Source organism: Budorcas taxicolor, chromosome 20 (genome assembly GCF_023091745.1).
Source record: "Budorcas taxicolor isolate Tak-1 chromosome 20, Takin1.1, whole genome shotgun sequence".
NCBI classification, from domain to species: Eukaryota; Metazoa; Chordata; class Mammalia; order Artiodactyla; family Bovidae; genus Budorcas; species Budorcas taxicolor.
Window position 1 is genome coordinate 13,598,379 of NC_068929.1, and position 21,559 is coordinate 13,619,937.

The following is a 21,559-nucleotide window of genomic DNA, read 5'->3' on the forward strand; positions in this document are numbered from 1 at the left end:
AAGAATAAAAAAACTAAATTATACCCCTCAAGAAATAAATAAAAAGTAATTTCATAAAGGATAAAGATGATTCTCTACTGAGATTTACAATTCCTTTTTTATAAGATTTATAATTCTGAATAACAAAGCTTATATACAAAATATTTCAAGTGTCTTTTAAAAAAAAATTTAAGGCTGTCATAGACCAACGAAACTGCTTTTTTTTTTTTCTATAGTCAAATGGGGAGTAAGTAAACATACTGTTAAGTTCTATAATACCACTGAAGCAGATTGTCATACCTGTTATGTCTTGAAGATCGTTTACATTCTCTTGCTGGACTTCTGGAATACTAGTTGGTATACACTGCCATAAAAAATTAAAAGAGTAAGGTTAACCAAATCTAAATTTTAAAAAGATTTCCTGACAATGTGAACAGTTATTGTTTCAAAACTCAACAACTTAGCTAACCTAAGCAGAGAATTTTTCAGGTGTTTTGAAACTTTCAGATGTACCAATAAAATGTTGATTCATTTAAATAAATATACATATATACACAAAGGAATTATGAATAAATTGCTAAGGATGTGTAGAATATGAAATGATTTTTGAAGTGATAGAAAAGGAAGACACAAACCCCTCAACCTTCTCTCTATCCCCACCTCAGCAGCCACCGCACCATTAGGAGGTGACATGTATATGGAAGCAAACTGGTCTCTTTGCCTCCAGCATGGCTCCATCCAATCTGTTTTCCACAAAATTGTAAACACTGTTTTCTCTAAAATACAGTTACAATTATAATTCTCCACTGCTTAAGATCTTTTTTTTTAATTTTTACTTTATTTTACTTTACAATACTGTATTGGTTTTGCCATACATCAACATGAATCCGCCACAGGTGTACACGTGTTCCCAATCCTGAACCCCCCCTCCCACCTCCCTCCCCATATGCTTACGATCTTAAAACTTTCATTTTGCAACCAACAATGTCAGTTAATTGATTCAGGCAAGAATCATTAATGCAAACTAAATTACTAAATGGAAAAGGTGCTATTATAACAGAAAAATCTGGTGGGTACCATTCTACCCCAGAGATCAATTAGTATCACCAATAATGGGATAAACTGACATTATGTGTCCCCTGATATGATCAGTTCAGTTCAGTCGTTCAGTCGTCTCTGACTCTTAGAAACCCCACGGACTGTAACACAAAAGAGTGAAAGATCACCTATATAGTAACTCGTGCCAAAAGACACATAATTTGAATCTATAATGAGAAAGCAATAAAAGAAATCCAGACTGCAAACTAGCTTGGACTCTTCTAAAAGGTCAAGTACACAAAAGAGGAAAAAGAGCAGGAGGACAACTCTAGATTATAAGAATAAGAAATGACAGCTAAATGCAACATAAAAGGCTTGACCGGAACTGTGTGTGATAACAGTACTATCATTTCTCTGTAAGGAAACGTCCCTGGTCCTATAGAAACTGTGGAGTATTTAGGGGTGAAGGCTCATGTCTACAGCTTACTTTCAAATGGTTTAGTTTTTTTTTAAGTATCTACCAAGACGGACAGCAACACACAGAGAAAGTGATGTTTACAGCCAGGAATGCATGCAAGTAAGGCAAAATGTTAACAGATTTCTATGTCAGATTCTGGCAACTGTTCTCTAAACTAGAAATTATTTCCAAATAAAAAGTAAAAATTAAAAAAATTGGGCAGTAGGGGAAAATTCAGTAACTTTGGATATAACCCAAACTCCTTAGCAAGCCATAAAAACTCCTTTTATGCTATGGCCCCAGGCTGCCTAACTTCATCTCTAAGCACTTTTTTCACTTATATCCCACTCAGAACTATTTATACAGTCCCGGAGCATGTCATGCTGTGTCACACTTGTTCTTCGTCCATGTTTCTCTCCCTTCACCTGCCTAATTCATACTTTTCTTCCAGATCAAGGATTTGCTCAGGGCTGGATGCACATTAGAATAACTACAGGAACTTGAAGCAAGAGTTCTCTCTGCACAAAACACTTCCTTTTTTAAAACTTGTACAGAAAGCTAGCCATTGGTTATTTTATCTCTATGTTCCAGAGACTAAAAACACACTCAGTAAAAATTCTACCACATACATTCTCACAAAAGCAAAATTATAGGGAAAGAAGAAAAGATTAGTCGTTGTCAGAAGCTGGGGGTGGAGAGGAGGAGTGACTAAAAAAGGACACTGGAAAATTTTGAAAGTGATGGAATTGTTTATATATCAGTTATATAATGTATATATGTTTATCAAAATTTGTTAAATTATACACCAAAAAGGGTGAAGTTTGCTGTGTGTAAATGAGAACTAGCTAGCCACTCCCTGCTATATTTTACATCCTTTTACCTCTGGCACATTTAGTGTGAGCACAGGATCTCCGTTAAAGTCCTTTCCCAGAGGCTCTTCAACAGAACTCTCACCAAGACCCATGCCCAGACCGCCTGTGTGGGGCCCTGACTCAGAAGAGACAGCGGGAGCAACTGATGATATCGGAACTTCTTCAGATGTCCCTTCTTGATCTTCACCTCTGAAAGACAGGTTAGTATATATCTGAAATCAAGGAGACGGCCACAGAATAATATTTAAAGCTGGTATGTCAAGGTTCACCTCATTTAATGGTTTTCCAACTTTTAAGACGTATTAAATGCAATAGAACAAATTTTTACAGCTACGCTTATGGTCAAAGGTGACCCAGAATATGAAACAAATCCCAGAACATCTTTCCTCTCTTACCTTTCAGTTAGGTGAGTTTCTTGTGAAATACTGGTCTCTTCAACACCATGTGCAGATGCCACTTTGGTCTGCTCTGTACTCTCTGTTGCTATAACCAACCCTAGGTTTTTATCTTCTAATTCTGTTTCTTGAGAAGCATTTTTCTCAGTTTCTTAAATAAAAAACACATTTAAAACACACACTTTACAAAACAGTAAAGTTAAAATCTCCACATTAGAAACATATTCTTTTTTCAAAGATTACTATACAGTGGTTCTTTCAAACTTCTCTTAATCCAAAACCAAGCTTTTTCACATGGCAGAAAGGTGGTCTGGGCCAGTTACACTTTTTATCATAAATGAGATAATTAATGAATCTGCATTGCACCTATTTCACTCCTGGCAGCCACAACGATTATTAGTTCAGTTCAGTCATTCAGTCATGTCCAACTCTTTGAGACCCCATGGACTGCAGCACGCCAGGCTTCCCTGTCCCTCACCAACAACTATATTTCTACTTTATTATAACAGCAGTATAACAAAAAACACACATACAAAGAGGTTTAGAGTGGGTACTCATGAAGTCTGGCTGTCCACCCTAGGGGAAGTGTTGGGGAGGGAGCTGATCTGTAAAGAATAATGTCACAAACAGGAAGACAATGACGTCTATATAAAGAGGTAACTGGACCCTGCACACCGAGAGATCTTCTGGGTACTGCCCAAGCCAAAGAAATGAATTTACTAACTGAATCACAGGCACTGCTGGCTCAAAGGAAATATCAGAAACCAGGAACCCCAGAACAGGGGAAAAATGATGCTAAATATTCAGATCCTCTACATACGGAGAAGACTGAATACAATCTAGACAGCCTACCACTACTTTTCCTGCTCCCACTAGTACCCTAAGGGGTTGGCACCTTGGCAGGAAGGGCAGATGGAAAAGGAAGTGGGACTAGGGTTCAACATGTAAGTCACAATATAGTGAGGCCATTGAAAAAACTGAATAAATGAAATTGAAAAAATGGAACAAGAGCACTATGCAATCATATGGGAAGATTTTTTTCACTATTTAAAATTTAAATAATTAAAAATTAAAATTTAAATAATTTTTTTTCAATCTTTAAAAATGGAATGCACTAACATAAAGAACTCAATAATGAAAAACAATTCAATTCTAAAATGAGCATGGATCTTGGGAGACGTTTCTCTAAAGAAGATATGCAAACAAGCACATAAAAAGATACTCAACATCACTAGTCAAAAAGGGAAATAAAATGCAAATCAAAACCACCAAGATAGGACTTCACACCCACTAAGATAGCTATACTCAAAGAGACAAATACTAACAAAAGTTTGGGTGGATGCAAAGAAATCGATACCCTCACTGAATGCTGGCAGAAATACAAAATGGTGTAGCTGTATTTGAAACAGTTTGGCTGTATCTCAAAAGATTAAACACAGAATTACCACATGACCCAACAATTCCACTTGTAGGCATAAACCCAAGAGAAATAAAAACACAAGTCTACACAAAAACATAAATGAATGTTTTAGCAGCATTATTTATAAAATCCAAAAGGTGAATATACTAACCACTGAACTGTACTTTTTTTTTTGGCCGGGGGCGGGGCGGGGGGGGTGGGGGGGTGGGGCGGGGGGGTGGGGGGGTGGGGCGGGGGGGGTGGGGGGGTGGGGCGGGGATTATACACTCAGCGCAGCTTGTGGGATTTTAATTCCCTAACCAGGGATTGAACCCATGCCCCTGCAGTGGAAGCATGCAGTCCTAAACCCTGGACTGCCAGGGGATTCCCAAATTGTACACTTTAAATGGTGAATTCTATGGTATGTGGGTTATCTCAACAAAACCGCCACCTTCAAGAAATGCTGGACAGTAGATATGATATGCATATATTTTTGTTCTTGCTGAAAGGAATATACATGTGTGTACATATGTGTGTGTGTGTGTGTGTGTGTGTGTGTGTATACATATACCCTTATTTAGATGCTCATGTGGATGAAACATTCCTAGAAGTCTATAGTAAAAACCGATACTGGAAATGGGATTAGGGGACTGGGAACCAAGAAAGGAGGGAGTTTTTTAAATTTTTCCCTTTTGGGTACTGTCCTGTTTTCTGCCACATGCATGTATGCCTAAGAGATGTATGCTTGAGTATTGACATATAAACAAGATGGAGAGAAATATATATACATATATATATATATATACACACACACACACACACAAAGAGAAAGTTTGGTCAAGTAAATATAGTGAAAGAATAATAATTACTGAAACTAGTTGGTGGATTTATGGGTATTTTATAGCTCATTCTACTTTCTGTATGTTTTAACTTTTTAACAGTTAAAATAATTGCAACAACTGAATATCCCATTTGAAATGACAATAAAATTTCTTGTGACAAAGTAATTTTGTAACTTTTAAGGGAACAGTAAAGTTTACCTCTTTGAATTTCCACTTCTTCTCCTTTAGTTACAAACAAACTAGGAACTTTCTGATGAGCACCAAATCTCTTGGTCCCTAAAATCTTCTTAAGATTTGGCTTGGGCTTGGCAAATCTACTTCTTTTTCTCACATTATTGGTCACTTCAGAAGTTGTAGTCCTAGAAACAGGTGAGAAGAGAAACTGATCAACTGTGGAAAAAGTCTCTCTCTCACCTTGATTCCCTCTATCCAGCACTGGTACAGTTAAATGCCACCTTCTCAGGAGCTACATCATCTAGGGTATTTATTTCCTAATGCTAAAATTATTACATGGTAGAAATATCTAAAAGCTTTGAGAAAAGAAGAGAATCTGGACCAGGTCTGTAAAACGGGGACGATATTTACATAGCACTGTTTCTTTAAAGCTTGAAACATGCACTGTGGTTAATTTTAATATGTAAACCATTAAACTAAAATCAAAATCAGCTAATCCTTACTTTTAAAGGGTAAAAAACTAGCACTGCCCACTTTACATTTAATTAATTATTACTCAAAGGTATTAGCCAAGTTGATGGTTGGTTTATATATAGTTATCAATTGAACACTGTAATTTATTTTATAAAGCTCAAAAAACAGTAATAGTTTAATAAAGCAAAATAAACCTGGATGATGTAGTGTTTTCCTTTACTTCTGTCAAACCAATTTCTTCTTTAGTATTCTGTTTATCCACATCCAATACAATCTTGTTTTGTTCTACTGATGGAGATGTATTATGGCCAGGTGAAGAAGGTTCTTGACATTCATGAACAATTTTGAGATTTACATTATCTGGGCTAAAAGGAATATGGCTTTGATCGACTGAATGAGCATCAGGAAGTATACATATTCCTATTACAGAAAAAAACAGAAAATTAAAATTGACACAAATAGATGTCCAAATAAATCCTTCAACATGCAGCAACTGCCAAATTCTTCCTTTTTATTTAATTTTTTTTTTCTCTTTTTCGGGGGAGTGCGGCCACCACCACACTGCACAACGTGTTGGATCTTAGTTCCCTAACCAGGGACTAAATCTGCATCCCCTGCAGTGGAGGCACAGTTTTAATCACTGGACCACCAAGGAAGTCCCTAATGTTTTTTTTCTTGAGTAAACAATGTGTTAAAGATTTATTAAATTCATTAAGGAAAGGACCGAAGGAATGATAAAATAGGTAAAACACACTTGAGAAACTAAATATCTATATTATTTTCAAAATATGCTCTTTCTGGTTCTAAAGTTTAAATTTATGACCTCATATCTCATGCTAGCAATTTGACATGTTCTAAGTTTAATAATTCTTATAGACTGAAACTTTGTTATTATAAATAAATCTTTTTGTTACTTTCAGTAACTATATAACCTCAGATGAATTTCAAGACAGGATTATCTTCATTTATGATTTTTTAAAACCAGTATTTTATGTGCTATACATTTGTGACAGGTTGCAATGCAATACTTTCCCATTGAAAAAGGGGTCCTACAGGGAACACAAATCAAGAGACTTCCCTGATAATTATACAGTTATGGGCCTAGAAGGCTGACACTTCAGTGGCAGGTTACCGGTCAGCAGTTAAAATAATTAACAGCAGCATGCTGCTGCTAAGTTGCTTCAGTCGTGTCTGACTCTGTGCGACCCCACAGACAGCAGCCCAACAGGCTCTCCCATCCCTGGGATTCTCCAGGCAAGAACACTGGAGTGGGTTGCCATTTCCTTCTCCAATGCATGAAAGTGAAAAGTGAAAGTCAAGTCGCTCAGTCGTGTCAGACTCTCAGCGACCCCATGGACTGCAGCCCACCAGGCTCCTCCGTCCATGGGATTTTCCAGGCAAGAGTACTGGAGTGGGGTGCCACTGCCTTCTCCGAACAGCAGCATAATTAACATAATTATCCATTTAATATACTTAAAAGTAGAAGGTAGGCTTCCCAGGGGGCACACGGGAAAAGAATCCACCTGTCAATCCAAGAGACGCAGGTTAGATTCCTGGAAAGTAGGAAATGGCTACCTACTCCAGTATTCTTCCCTGGAAAATTCCATGGACAGAGGAGCCTAGTGGGCTACAGTCCACGGGGTCGCAAAGAGTTGCACATGACTGAGCGCCCAAGTGCACGCACGCACGCGCGCACACACACACACACACACACACACACACACAGTAGAAGGTACTTCGATAGTAAAGACCACAGGCTAAAATACAATACTAAAAGTCTTGGCTGACACGTATTTAGACTAACACAATAGTCTAAATAATCTCAATGACTGCTACGATCCTTCATATTGTATTTGACTGTCATGTAATTGAGAAGTCTATCTAAAGCAGCAGCTCCTCTGCCAAAGAAACATGCACAGAGTGATCAGTGATCAATGAACTTAGCTGACCAGTGATACTTATGATAAAGGTAGAGGACTCACAAATACCTATTTCCTTAGTAAACCCAGTGCACCATGTGAAAATAGAGGCCACTACATTTGGAGAGCCAAATAAGTAGGATGGATCAATATATGTGTGTGTGTGCTTGTGTGTGTTTAATCGCTCAGTTGTGTCTGACTCTTTGCGACTCCATGGACTGTAGCCTGCCAGGCTCCTCTGTCCATGGGGATTCTCCAGGCAAAAATACTGGAACGGACTGCCATGTCCTCCTCCAGGGGAGCTTCCCAACCCAAGGATCATATACATACATATTACCTTTTCTAGAAAAATAATGAAGTGACACTAACTTCAAATATATAAAGGCAGATAGTCACTTAATATTCAAATATGAGTATAATCTCTTAAACAATGGATTTTAAAGGTTTCTTCTTTTGTTAGGACTTCACTTTTATTCTTACCATCACTCTGTTCTGGGCTAATCTCTGACTGCAACACCAGATCTCCCATAGTCAGTAGGGTTATGGCAGCTTCAGTGCTCCCATCGTTGGTACTTTCTGAAAAACCAAACCAACATTAATAGAAGAATGAATCTGGAAAATTACGTTTGTTTGCTTAGAAAAGAATTTCAGTGTAGGTGTTTATCCTCTGTTAACAAGTTTCCATACCACTAACCCCTTACTAGGGTAGTGTTTCATTCAGTTTATATACTACAAATAAAGAAAGTAACAACTGTTGACTTTAACCCACTGAAGTGCCTCCTTCCCATTAAATAACTCAATACCTTCAAAGGAAATATTCACATCTGTGCATTATCAGAGAAAATACATTCTTCTTTATTAAACAGTTAATCACTCTCTAAAGCAGCATTCCAAGAATCCAAGCTTCTCCTAGAGGTAATACATTCACCTGCTACACCTTCTCCCTCAACTTTTCAGCAAACTGACTCATTTACTATCACCACTGCTAAATCACTGTGCTTGCTGGGGTTAACCAAGAATTTTTAGCAGTTTCCTTATTAACAGTTACCTGTTTCAGCTTGGGAATGTTCACCTATGGTCATTTCCTAAAACAGCAAAAGAAAAGTATTAACAATATCTTATGTATTTTCCCAAATACATGTTCTGTATATCAAAAAGCACTACACTTACAGGTCTTTCAGTGCCTTTGGCTACAATGGAGTAGAAATTTATAATTATTTATAACATTTCACAAACAACAGAAATGTAGTTTAACAATCAAATATTTTCAACTCTTGCTCCTTCTTTTACCTTTTCCTTATATGCAAATTTTAACTATAGTCATATGTAACAAGCATCTGCCTTTCTTATTCACTTTCATAATGCTTCAACTTCAGTCATACCTGCTACTAGTTTTGACCCAATGGAAACCAAGGTCTGAAGAATATCATGAATTCTTTACACTACTAGTTGGCTTCAAACTTAAAAAAGAATTAACAAATTAAGAATGTATAGGGGCTTCTCTGATGGCTCAGTGGTAAAGAATCAATCTGCCGACGCAGGAGACTTGGATTCAATCCCTGATCCAGGAAGACCCCACAGGCCGTGAACAACTAAGCCCATGCTCTGCAACTACTGCGCCTGTGCTCCAGAGCCTGGGAGCCACAGCTACTGAGCCCGCCTTCTGCAACCACGGAAGCCCATGTGTCCTGGAGCCCCTACTCTGCAACAAGGGAAGCCACCAAAATAAGGAGTCTGCATACAGCAATGAGAGAGTAGCCCCGCTCCCCGCAGCTAGAGAAAGCCAGCGCAGCAACGAAGGCCCAGCACAGCCAAAGTACACCAAGTGATTATTTAAATAAACACATAATGTATTAAAAGTTCATTTTTAAAGAAAAAAAAGAGAAGTAGTTACAGGATCTATGCCTGGCATGACAACATGAGGAGCTCTGCTGGCCCCCTCCCCAGTGAAACTGGCAACATTTATTAAAGAGCCACCATTTAAAGCCTCTAGATCTTAAGGGCATAAGATGCGCATATGTTTGAAAAATTGTTGAAAATTCAGTAACAAAGGTGAAAGTCCGTGGTATTTGAACTATGACTGTTCTCTCCCTCCCTTCAGCTCAGTAAGGCAGAAACTCTACCTCAGACTGCTGCAGCCAAGAAAACTGGGACCCTTCTCCCTGCAGACCACAGCTGGAGGGCTTTCAGTTCCTGATATCACAAAAATTTGGTACCAGATTATCATAGATAATAGATTAGTATCTATTATGAATATGACCAAAAAAAAATCCTCCATAAAATACTAGCAAATTGAATCCAACAACATAAAAAAATTATATGCCATGACTAAGAAGAATTTATCCCAGGGATGCAATTTTTTGGTTTAACATCCAAAATTCAAATCAATGAGTTACATCATATCAATACAATAAAAGACAATAATCACATGATCATCTCAAGAGGTGCAGAAAGAGCATATGACAAATTCCAACAGTCTTTCATGATAAAACACTCAACACAAAGTAGGAACAGAATGGAACTTTTCAATTTGGAAAAGGGCACCTATGAAAAATCCACAGCTAACGTCAAACTTAATGGTGAAAGACTGGATGCTTTTCCCTTCCTATATTCAACACTGTACTGGAATTCTAGACATGGTAATTACAGCAAGAAAAGAAATAAGACATCCAGACTGCAATGTGTGATAAAGTGAATTATATCCCCCAGAAAGACACGTTGAAGTCTTAAGCCCCAGTACTGTGAATGTGACCTTACTTTGAAACAGGGTCTTCCTACATATAATCAAGTGAAGATGACGTTATAGTGGGTTAGGGTTAGCCCTAATCCAGTCAGACTGCTGTCCTCATAAGAAAAGCAGGCACACAAACAGGGAGAAGAACACCATGGGCAATGGAGGCAGGGCTGGACTGTGTTGCCACAAGCCAAGGAATGACTGCGATCACCAGCGGCACCTTGATTTTAGAATTCTAGCCTCTAGAACTATGACAGAATAAGCCACTCAGATCATAGTACTTTGTTACAGTAGCCCTACAAAAGTAATACAGAAAGGCAGAAGTAAAATTACCTCTATTCATATATGCCATGATCTTGTATATAGAAAATGCTAAGGACCCCACTAAAAAACTGTTAAGAATAAATGAGTTGGGCAAAGTTGCAGGATACAAGATCAATATACAAAAATCAAATGCAGTCCTATAAATTTGCAATAAACAAGCCAAAGTTGAAACTAAAGAAGACAATTCCATTCACAATAGCATGAAAAATAAAAATATACGTGCAAATGAAGGAAGCACAAAGCTCATACTCTGAAAACTACAAAACACTGTCAAAAGAAATCAAAGAAGAGCTAAGTAAATGGGAATATATTCCATGTCCATTGACTGAAAGACAACATTGTTGTGAAGGCAATACCTATTCCTCCAACTGATCTACAAATTCAATACAATCCCAATCAGAATCTCAACTGACAAGTTTATAGAAACTGATAAGTTGATTTTAAACTTCATATGGAATTCCAACAGACCCACAATAGACAAAACAATCCTAGAAACAGAAAAAAACTGTAAGTCATCCTATTTTAAATTCCCAAACTTATTACAGAGCAACAAAAAACAATACAGCCTCTCCAGCATTAAGGCAGACAAATAAATCCATGGAATAGAATTGAGAGTCCACATATCTGCAGCCAACTAATTTTTGACAAAAATAAAAAACTTCAATGGGAAAAGAACAGTTTTTTCAAAGAAATGATGCAACCATTAGACAGTCATATGCAAAAGAATGAACTGGGACTCTAATCTCACACCATATAAAAGTTAACTCAAAATGAGGAAACTCCCTGGCAATCCAGTGGTTAGTACTTGGTGCTTCTACTGCTGGGGACCCGCATTCAAGCTCTGGTCAAGGAACTAAGATCCTGCAAGCCACATGGCATAGCCAAAAAAAAAAAACAACTCAAAATGGATTAAAGACTTAAATGTAAAACAGGAGTAAATCTTTAAGACCTTAGCTTTGGGAAAGGATTCTTAGATATGACAGTAAAAGCATGAGACAACAAAAACAGATAAATGGAACTCCAAGTACTCTAAAAAACTGTCAAGGATATTAAAAAACAACCCACAGAATGAGATAAAACATTTGAGAACCATATATACAATTAGGAACTTATATCAAGAATATAAAAAAATTCTTACAGCTCAAAAAAAAAAGACAAATGGACCAAAATAAATTTTAAATAGGCAAAGACTCCAAACAGACATTTTCTCCAAAGAAGATATAAAAATGTCCAATAAAAGCACATGAAAAGATGCTCAACATCATTCATCATTAGGGAATACAAATTAAAACCATAATGAAGTATCATTTCACACCTACTACTAGGACAGTTAGATCCAAAAAGTAAAATAAAAAAGTCAGGATGTGAAGAAACTGGAATTCTCATATATCACTGGTGGGAATATAAAGTGATGCAGTAACTTGGAAAACAGTCTTCTAGTTACCATATGATACAGCAATTATATTTCCATGAATGTACCCAAGAGAAACGAAAACATATGTCCATACAGAAACTTGGATGCGAATGGTCACAGCAGCATTATTTATAATAGCCAAAAAATGGAAACAATCTATATGTCCATGATCAGATGAATGAATAAAGACCATACTGTGTGTTTATGTCCAGAATGAGAATCTATAGAGATAAAAAGTAGGTCACTGGTCACCTAGATCTAGGGAAGGTTGGAAGGAAATGAGGAGCAACTATCAATGAGCACAAGACTTCTTTCTGAGGTGACAAAAACGTTCTAAAATTGACTGTGCCGATATCTAAAAACCAATGAAATGTATACTTTAAGTGGATGAACTGAATGGTGCGTGAACTGTATCTTAATAAAGCTGATTTTTTTAAAAGTTATAAGACTTCACTTATAAAAACAAGTTAAATACCAAGCAAGTGAGCAAGAGTGCGCCAAGCAAAAGGCAACTAAGTATGCTTTAGATAATTGAAATTTAGTTTATATTTAATGCATCAGAATTTTAACGTAAGTCTAAGAAGATATTAAGAGCTATTTCCATACATAAAAATCTATACTTTTCAAGTCAAATATAAAATCTATAAATTATTCACTAGTTTCTACCATTTACACTTTCAGCTCCTAGAAATAATAATGCCAATCATATAGGTTAGGAACTAACGATAAACCTACAGCTTTCAAAATAAAACTTTGAAGTCTTTTGAAAGTAAACAAAGAATTAGAGGTAAAACATAATAAAATGGATGCTTACAACTGATAATGCATTCAAATTTTCTTCTTGTCTCATTTCTTGAGGAATCACATCCACGTTTGATGAAAGCTGATGTTCAACAACAGTTATGCATCCTACATCTGTGACATTCGTGGGGATTACAAGCTGCCAATATGAAAAGTTTCATTCTATCATTTTGGCATACCATCACAGGAAAACAAAATGAATCTAAAATAAAATATTAAACTGAAGCAATAATTCACATTCATACACAATTTAAAAACCTAAAACACAGTAATTCTTATTGATTGACATCATCTTGGCAAAAATGAAACATTTAAGGGTTTTGAAGGGTCTGTGATTCTGAGGAACAGAAAGCAAAACATCCAGGGCTAGTTTTCTTAGTGCCCAGCATTTTACTTTCCATGACCCCCAACTTGTCCCTACTTTCCCATAATTTCTCTCATCAGTCTGTGAACATTCACAAAATGCTTCCTAAAAACGAGAAGGCTATAGGTACAAGAATACATAGCTCAATAAGACAAGCTGGTCCCTGCCTGCAAGTGAAATTAATTTGTCTTAGTATTGTTATACTCACTACCTTGAGCTGGACCTGAGCTGCAGGGGCTGAGCAAACACAGGCGGTCACTCAAGTCTATTTCTACTAATTTAGGCCCCAAACAAATTACACTAGTAATCCTCAGATTCTAATATCGCTAAGAGAAGAGATAATGATCCACCAAAAGCAAAAAACAAGATAAAGTTCCAAGGATTCCAAAGTCAAACTACCTCTTCCATAGTTTCCTCAATCTGAACAGGAACAGGTTCGGGAGATCTGAGACCAATAGGTACAAACACTGGAGCTTTGTTTACTTCTTCAGGAGCAAGATGATAGCTTTCTTCTTCGTAGTCAGACTCAAAGTCTTCACCATCATCATCTTCTTCTTCCTGGGAAGCTCGAAGAGTCACCAGCACAGACCTGGAAGCTCTGGGTTCCTTCTTAGAAGTCTTACTCCGACTTCGTTTTGAGCCACGCCCTTTGGGGATGCTCGGTTTAACCTTTCGACGTACTCTCCTTCTACTATGATCTATCTCACGCTCAGAGGCAGAAGAGAGCGCTCTTCTTCGATCCAGAGCAATTTTAGAGTTATCTGGTTCTTTTAACAATTGAGGGGAGCTGGATGTTTAATCAAAATAGCAACATAGTCATTACGTGCACAAGGATGATTATAATGAAATCTCAACTTTTAAAGTGAAATCTCAATTCAAGCCATTAATATAAAATGCTCACCACCCATTCTGTCAACACATGCTGTGAAGAGAATGAGAGGAATTTACAGTTACTAGTTTCTCACTCAAGAGTTAAATCTTATCTACCTACAAATTTTTCACAATGAGTTTTTAATTGTGAGCCATTTTCCCCCTTGTTGTGTAAGCGATGATGAAATACAAGACTGGAAATTATTAGAAGAAAAAAGGATAAAGAACATTGGGCCAATAAATATAAAATAAGAGATCAAAAAGTCATATGGTTTATCTTACTAGGTAAACAGATTAGGTTAAAAGAAAAAAGAAGGAAATCCATCACAGCAACATTTATTTAGAACTCAGGCTCCCTTCCACTCTCCTTGAAAACTGTGGGAAAAGGATACCCTTCATTTGTGTTTGTGACTCCACTCAAATTAGCATCCTAGTTATTTAGGAAATACACACTACTCTTTAGTCAGGTTTCTACTCATGCCTAATATACTCAATACCCAGAAATTTTAAATGTAGGAAAGAAAAATCTTTCAGAGATTATTTTTAAAAAGTAAATTTGAGTAAATAAAAATCAAAAGTGGGAAAGAAACAGACCTGTCAATAAAGAACAACCCACACTTCTGTTAACAAATCTTTTTACTCTTATTAATAAGTTAGAGTAGGACATCCATAAGGAATATTATTTGTATTTACTATTCTGAAAGCACTTGGTAAATAAAACTTTACCTCGGTTTACTGATACACCGCTTTTCCACAACTGCACACACGGAATTATCCTCTCCAGTCTTCTCTCCAACACTCCCAGATGGTTCAACTTCTGATTGAGCATCTTTTTTTGCCAATTCAGTCTCCTCGGAACCTACAGAATCTTTTCTTGCTGAAACCTCCAGAGATGTCAGAAACTCAGGTTTTCCCTTAAATTTAAGAATAAACAGCTGATATTATCATGGAAACAATCTGTATGGTAATTTGGTTTGGTAGTTTGGCTTAAAGCGCTATGCTTACACACATATACACAACTGATTGGTTTCTAAACTATCAAAATATTTAGGAGAGTCAATCAGCTTTCGTGAAAATAGAATACAAAAAGCAAAATTATTTTTTAAATGTTCTCTTTCATGATATTGATAAAATAGAGCCCACTAATAAAAAATTTTTTTCACACTTACTTTTGGAAGAAGCTGGCTGTCAGAACCTTCATGCTGCGACAAACTATCTTCTGGCTTCCTTGCCTTCCTCTGGTCTGCTCTGTCTTCTTCTATGTCTGATGCTTCTTTCTTACTTTGTGCTCTTCCCAAATTTGGCTTAGCCCTTTGGAACTGTCCTCCTATCATTTGTGGTGGACTAGGAACATACGTTTCATGTCCATGTCTAGAATGAAATACAAATCATGTTGAAGAACCAAAATCAGAATTCCTGTTGATGCAACTGCAGTTAAACAATTCTGGGTACAAACCAATTCTATGTTCAAAGGACATAAATAGGCTATAAAACTAAACATATAAAACAAAACCTCATGTGCTAATAAGAAAGAACATTAAAAGCTTTTATAACTTCCACTTAGCTTGAAGAATAGTTTCACATTAATATATTGATAGTCAACCTTTTTTAACTTTCACTCATTGATTCTTGAGTGTGGTTTCATGCTACCTTAACTAATTTTCGGAGAAATAACTAGATACAAAACAATAATGCCAGTTATTGAAGATGGACTTCATAATGACACTTTAAACAAATCCCTCAACTGGGCTCTGAAGCATGAACAAATACACACTGGTCCCAACAACCTTGATTCTTCTAGTTCAAAAGCAGATTTGAAAGCTAGAGTCTGTTCTCCCACCACAAGCCTGTCAGCTCATAGAATAGGGTTTATTGACCGCCAATGTCATAAAAATCAAAATAAACCCATATGTATCTGCCAAGTCAGAGAAAGACAAGGTTTTAACATTCAATACAGTAGCCATAGCTCCCAAGGCAACACAAACAGCTATCCTAAAGTTTCCTGTGAAATGTTTAATAACTGGCAATGATGTGAATTAAGAAGTTTAAAACTAATATAAATCTGGATGAAGAAAAACTGGATATGTAAGTATCAACCATGAGTTCTCTGAAAGAGCTGCATTAAAGACTAATCTTAAGTAATATTTCTAATAAATTACCTAGAAGACAAAGTAGTTACATTTCTAAATGCTCCAATCCTGCTAAGTTCATCCAGCAGTGAAACACCAAGGAAGTTCATAAGACGTTCTAACAAGGTTATGATGCTAGCTAATACATTCCAGTGTAGGCATTACCAGTGTAGGTATTTGGGAAACCATGTTATATTTAAGTATAAGTAACTTACAATCAAATGTGATTCTACAAAGGTACTTAATTATTAAATATATAAGCTCAATCTGCTACTGGGGGTAAAAGAGGTAAAAAACTGCTGGACATAAGAATATGCTAACTTTAAAACTAGACTGCATATATACCCTGAAGAAAGTATCAGGAATGGTAAAGCTCAAAGCTGGAAAGGAGGGTGGGGAACCTCCCTGGCGGTACAGTGGATCGGAACTCACTTGCCAATGCATAGGACTTGGGTTCAATCCCTGGTCTGGGGAGATTCCACAGGCTGGAAAGCACCTAAGCCCATGCACCACAGCTACTGAGGCCTGTGAGCCTAAAGCCTGTGCTCTGCAGCAAGAGAAGTCCCCACAGCGAGAAGCCAAAGCACCGCAATGAAGAGTGACCCCCACTCATCACAGCCAGAGAAAGCCTTCTTGGCAGCAACAAAGACCCAGTGCAGCCAAAACTAACTAAATAAACTAAAAGGGGCGGGTGAGCAAGGGGTTTCCATATAGAAATTTGAAAGTTTGATCTCGCTCATTAAAAAGTATGAAGGCTGAGTGTAAATAGGAATCTGCTAGTCTAAAAGTCATAAATTCTAAAAACATTAAGTTTAAAAACTAACTTGCCAATGTTACTTTGGGCAAGCCATTTAAGTCCTCTGGATCTATTATAAATTACAGTCAATCATAAATGAGGTATTAGGAAAGGCTGAACTCAAAGGTCACTAGTCTTTAAAGGCTCATTTAGAGTAAAAATCAAAATCCTGACAGTGGCCCCACATAACCTGTGCTTCTCTCACTCCACTCAGTCTTTACCTTTCATATCACTGCTGCTCTCTTCTCTTCCCGTTTCACACTGGCCCCCTTTGCTGGCCCTCAAACATGTCGGACATGATTCTGCCTGAAGTACTTCTCAACTGCTGTTCCCTCTTTCCCCACAGATCCCTTGACTTGCTCCTGCGCTTCATTTAGGGCTTTTCTCCAAGGGGACTCTTGCAATGAAGCATTCTCTTATCACTTGCTAATGAAAATGAAAGACTTAGTCTTAAAAGAAAAACAAATCCAAAAAGGTTTTTCAAGATACACACACACACATAAAGGGAAACAAAAGAAATGACAGAAATTCATACTAAAACAATAAATGCTTCATGTAAGAAGTCTGCCTTAGTGAAAGTAGACTGTATAAAGTTAAGCTAAATCAACAGCATAACTTGTTCAAACAGATGACATCATGCCCAAATCCTACTCTTACAGCTTCACAGAGAGTGAAAAAATGATACAGCACCATCTCTTTTTCATTTCCCAAAAATCAAGTTAATTCCATATAATTAAAGCTAGAATGTTCAAAACTCAGTGTGCGAGTGCTGAAAACGTTCTGGAGGAAAACTAATAAACTCTAAGGACAGCACATAGGGAGTATTTTACAGCACATAGGAAGTATAGGAAGTATTTTACAGTATTCCTATTTACGAATTTTATCAGTCGGTTGTAAATTTCTAAAGATGCAAAGAACTTAAGAACCTCTCCCATAAAAGTTTACTTTAAAAATGAGGATGCTTGCCAAACTTCTCAGCTAAGTTATAAACTAAGAGAACACCAGTCCCACAATTCTCACGGTATCTGAAGAAGCAGATTCTTTAAATTTTTACTTATTTTTGGCTGTGCTGGGTCCTCACTGCTGCGCACGGGCCTTCTCTGGTTGCAGTGAGCAGGGCTGCTCTCTAGTTGCACTGCACAGGCTTCTCACTGCGGGGGCTTCTCTCGCTGGGGAGCATAGGCTCCAGGGCACGTGGGCTTTAGAGCGCAGGCTTGGTATTTGCGGTGCACAGGCTTGGCTGCTGTGCAGCATGTGATCCAGAACCAGGGATCGAACCTGTGTCCCTGGACCACCAGGCAAGTCCCAAGAAGGAGATTTAAACTATTCTAATTTCATACTTATTTTTCTTTCATAAAACTTATGAAATGTGAAATTATATAAAACCAATTATTCAAAAAAAAAAAATAAATAAAACCAATTATTCAAATATCCAACCTTTATCTTTGAAAGGTTTTACGATTTTCTGATTAAAAGCAAACTCACCTCATCTTTTCATCTAGAACATCTACTTTGTTAATATGAACGTTTTCTAAAAGAACGTGGCTCTGGTTTTCAGACATTCTGCCTTCTGACACTTCAGAGGATACAACTTCAATTTCAGTTGCAATTTGAGAATTTGGCTGAAATGACAAAACTATATTAGTTGTTTTGGGGTTATTTTTTTAGCAACAGAACGTACTTCCTAAAATATTTCCATCATGAAGAAAGGTATTTAGGTTTTTAAAATGAAATCGCAAACTTGTGTATGCAATGTTCACGTTTTGCTGCCCAAAACAAAACTGCCAATTCACAAAGAAATTTTCAATTATTGCAGTAATACATTTGTGTAATGCTTTAAAAACTACAATAACCAATTATTGTGAGTCTCCTTCCCAAAGAGTTCAATACATTTGGTTTTAATTGAGGGAGGGAGCAAATAAGGATTACAATCACTTTATTTTAAATGTAGATGTTCCTTGAGCAGAGAAAAAAAGAACAGAAAAACAAGATCTGTTGAAATGGGGCATTAAACTGCCTAAGATTTCTTTCTAATATCAAAAGTTCCATTAATAAGAAATTGATTAAATTGTCATTCAAATTAGTAGAATGTTACCCAGCAGTTAAAAATTATGTAACTTTCTATTTCATGACATGGAAAACCACTTGGTATAATAAGTGAAAAATAGTAAGTCACAAAATAATATGCATACAATGATTTTATTATATAAATCTATGTAAGTATGCACATATGCATGCATGGAGATATATTTAGTAAGATATATCAAAAGGTTTTCAGTGGTTGGCTCAGAGTGGTGAGACTTTGGGGTAATTATTGTATTATTTTGTATTGATTGAACATTTTTGTAATTAATAGGTTTGTTAGTGGGGGAGAGGGGGAACCTATTTTCATTAAAAAAAAAAAATCCACAATAGTAAATCTGAAACAAAAGTAAACATGTTATGTATTAATTAACTAGAGTAAATATCAGGTGCTTACATTCTAAACCAAGTCTAAGCTACCATTTGATATTCTAATATGCATTAAAGAGCTTGATTTAATTACACAGCAATAACTCACCACAGTCAGGAATTTCTCTCCAGTTTCGTCTTTTTGTAGCATCTTTTCTTCCTTAGTTGTTTCTTTGGTTTCACTTTTTTCTATTACTTGCCTCTGGCCCACCTTTCTTAAGTTTGGTCTGGGTCTCTGAAGTCGACCCCTTACTAGTGGAGCAGATTGGATAACCCTTTCCTTTATTCCTTGTTCAAAAGTGTTTATATTATGAGTCCTAGAAAAGGGGACAGGAGAAAAGAGATAAAGCTTGATTGTAAAAAATGAAAATTACTGTAAAAATATAAAATTTGAACCTAATAAAACTACAAAAACATTTTGTATAGTAAAGGAAAATTAAACTACTTTCTGATTATATCTCATTTTATTAAAAAAAAAAGTTATTTCAATTCTCAAAAGGTAGTGAGGTTACCTACAATATCCAAACTCATAGTAATAGAAAGTACGATGGTGGCTGCCAGGGACTGGAGAAAGGGGCAATGGGAAGTTCCTCTTTACTGGGAATAGAGCTTCAGTTTGGGAAGAAAAATGTTCTGGAGATAAATGGTGGTGATGGTGTACAATACACTGATGGTGTACTTAATGCCCCTGGACAATACACTTAAAATGGTTAGATAGTAAATTTTATATGTATCTTTGTTGTTGTTTAGTCGCCAAGTCGTGTCTCTTCCCTGACGCCACGGGCTATAGCCCACCAGACTCCTCTGTCCATGGGACTTTCCAGGCCAAGAATACTGGAGTGGGCTGCCCATTTCCTTCTCCAGGGGATCTTCCCAACCAAGGGACCAAAACCGCATCTCCTGCATTGGCAGGCGGATTCTTCACCACTGAGCCACTGGTGAAGCCCATATGTACCTTACTAAAATTTTTAAAGAGGTAATGAATACATATCTTATACACATGTATTTTTTAAATTCATTGCTTTGCATAAGATTCTAAGCAGCTAACAGTGAATACAAGCAGGCAAGTGTTAAAACGTGTTGAAGTAAAACTGATTTTCTATTTTAGGCAGTCTGCCACATGAATAAAAAATAAACCAACTACTCTTGATACTCACTTTTAAACTACACTAACACATCTTAAAAAAAATGAATATTTGAAATGATTCTATTTTAGATTTTTTAAAAACTATCACTTTTACCCCATAGAGACAACTAATTTCTTTTCCTGGGCTTGTGTAGACTGAGACTCCTCTTTAGATTCACAAGAACTCAAAGGTGAAAGGTCCTTTACAGTCTGCACACATGGTAATATCACAGTCTCCTCTGGACCGTGATCTAATTTGTCTTTCTCTCTTGATGTCATTAGAGAAGCCACATCCTAGAAGGTAGATAAAAAAAGTTTCACCAAGGGTTGGTAAAAGTACAGGGAAATAACTTTAATAAACGATTAGAAGAACAAACTGATACAGTCTTTGTAGACAACAGGGCAGTATCAATCAATAATTCCCAGCAATTCTACTTCTAGAAATGCATCTTATAAAAGCATTCAAATAAGGACCTAATAAATTATAACAAGGATATTTATTGTAGCAATATAATAGCTCCCCAAAAAAGAAAAGGAAAAAAAAAAAAAACTGGAAATAAGACAAATCAGTAGGCAACTGAATAAATTATAATTTCTTTACAATGTAATAGTACAGTGACTTAAAAGAAGTTTAACTTGTATATACTGATCCAAAAAGATGTTCACAATATTGTACATGAAAAAAAATTATAAGATATGATGCTATTTTTAGAAAACAATGAAAATACCAACACATTCTATTATTTATAAAAATAAGTATCTATACAGAAAAGTTTAGGTAGATATATTTAAAATTGCTACTTGGGATTAACTTGGGAGGAAGAGATGGAACATTATAAAGGACTAACTTTTTAGATGATTTTTTTTTATTTGAAATTTTTATAATTAGGTAAAATAATCAACAAAAAGTGATTTAGAGGGTTGAGGAGGGGGTCATGCCATGTAGCTTATGGAATTTTAATTCCTCAGAGACTGAACCTAGACCCTCAGCTGTGAGAGCA

At 36.5% G+C, this 21,559-nt stretch overlaps 1 protein-coding gene across 1 annotated transcript in view; it reads right to left on the minus strand.

Annotated features, from left to right (window-relative positions):
- BDP1 (B double prime 1, subunit of RNA polymerase III transcription initiation factor IIIB) overlaps positions 1-21,559 on the minus strand; it is a 78,507-nt gene that overhangs the window by 14,842 nt on the left and 42,106 nt on the right. Inside the window, exons 20-33 of the mRNA XM_052659257.1 lie at positions 20,674-20,852; positions 19,542-19,749; positions 18,467-18,603; positions 15,226-15,427; positions 14,783-14,970; positions 13,586-13,973; positions 12,836-12,961; positions 8,598-8,634; positions 8,030-8,125; positions 5,825-6,050; positions 5,181-5,341; positions 2,742-2,892; positions 2,355-2,535; positions 280-343 (exon numbers count right to left, since the gene is read on the minus strand). Coding sequence (XP_052515217.1) covers positions 280-343; positions 2,355-2,535; positions 2,742-2,892; positions 5,181-5,341; positions 5,825-6,050; positions 8,030-8,125; positions 8,598-8,634; positions 12,836-12,961; positions 13,586-13,973; positions 14,783-14,970; positions 15,226-15,427; positions 18,467-18,603; positions 19,542-19,749; positions 20,674-20,852 — 2,344 coding nt within the window. The remainder of the gene's footprint in view (positions 1-279; positions 344-2,354; positions 2,536-2,741; positions 2,893-5,180; positions 5,342-5,824; positions 6,051-8,029; positions 8,126-8,597; positions 8,635-12,835; positions 12,962-13,585; positions 13,974-14,782; positions 14,971-15,225; positions 15,428-18,466; positions 18,604-19,541; positions 19,750-20,673; positions 20,853-21,559) is intronic.